The sequence below is a fragment of the Hipposideros armiger genome, unplaced genomic scaffold, assembly GCF_001890085.2.
Source record: "Hipposideros armiger isolate ML-2016 unplaced genomic scaffold, ASM189008v1 scaffold_129, whole genome shotgun sequence".
NCBI lineage: Eukaryota > Metazoa > Chordata > Mammalia > Chiroptera > Hipposideridae > Hipposideros > Hipposideros armiger.
In genome coordinates, this window is record NW_017731479.1 from 2,312,311 (window position 1) to 2,313,229 (window position 919).

Genomic DNA, 919 nt, shown 5'->3' on the forward strand with positions numbered 1-919 from the left:
AAATGCCCCTTGGGGGGCAAAATCATCCCCTATGGAGAACCCCTGAGTTAGTGGATCACCATTATTATTATTGTTATTATTAATTATGCAATAATAATTATTCCCCTTCCCCTAACTCCCACTTTTCTTGCTGGCAGCCCTCTGTCGTCAGTTACATACTATCTACCAGTCTGTGGAACTGCCCGAGACACACCAGATGCTGCGTCACACATGCCGGGACTTTGCCCAGAAGGAGCTGGTTCCCATCGCAGCCCAGGTGGACAAGGAACACCGCTTCCCAGGGGCTCAGGTGAGAGAACCAACCTCTGAAGCCCATGATGGTGGTCTGCCCTCGGCTCCTGGATGAGTGGTGACAGTGACAGCCAGAGACACACTGAGACTGCAGTCAAAGAACCCCAAGGCAGGTCATGGGACCCAGAAAATGCTTTGGAGGTCTCCCTTGTCCAGCACAAGTCCTGTAGCCAGGGTGTAACTTTTGGAATGACAGTATTAATGGTGGATGGTCGATATGCTTACTGTGTGCCAGGCATTGTGCTAATGAAGTACTCAGTGCTGAAAGCATGCTTACCGTGTGCTAGGCACTGTTCTCAGTGCTTGAGAGGTATTAGCTTATCTGTTCTTCATAACAGCCCTGTGATGTGAAGGTACTATTGTTATATACCCTGTTGTACAGTTGATGAAATTCAAATGATGAGAGGGTTAAAGAAGGTGTCGAAGGCCATGGAGTCATTGAACTGCAGAGCTAGGGCTTGAATCCATGTCTGTCTGCTGTGCCATTGTGTTCTTCCATTTGCATCAGTTCACGTGTAATTACAGGTTCTTGCTGTATCCCCTGGCCTGGCACATGGTATAAATATTTAATAGAGGGCCGGCCGAGTGGCGCTTTGGTTAAGAGCTGGCTTGGGACGCCAGAGGGCCC

The 919-nt window shown here is 49.1% G+C and overlaps 1 protein-coding gene across 1 annotated transcript in view; it reads left to right on the top strand.

Moving 5' to 3' along the window:
• Nucleotides 1-127: 127 nt before the first annotated feature.
• The window catches only part of ACADS (acyl-CoA dehydrogenase short chain), a gene marked incomplete at its 5' end in the record, with an annotated part of 14,298 nt that continues 13,506 nt past the window's right edge, over nt 128-919 (top strand). Inside the window, one exon of the mRNA XM_019649061.1 lies at nt 128-289. Within this exon, the coding sequence (XP_019504606.1) occupies nt 128-289 (162 nt within the window). The remainder of the gene's footprint in view (nt 290-919) is intronic.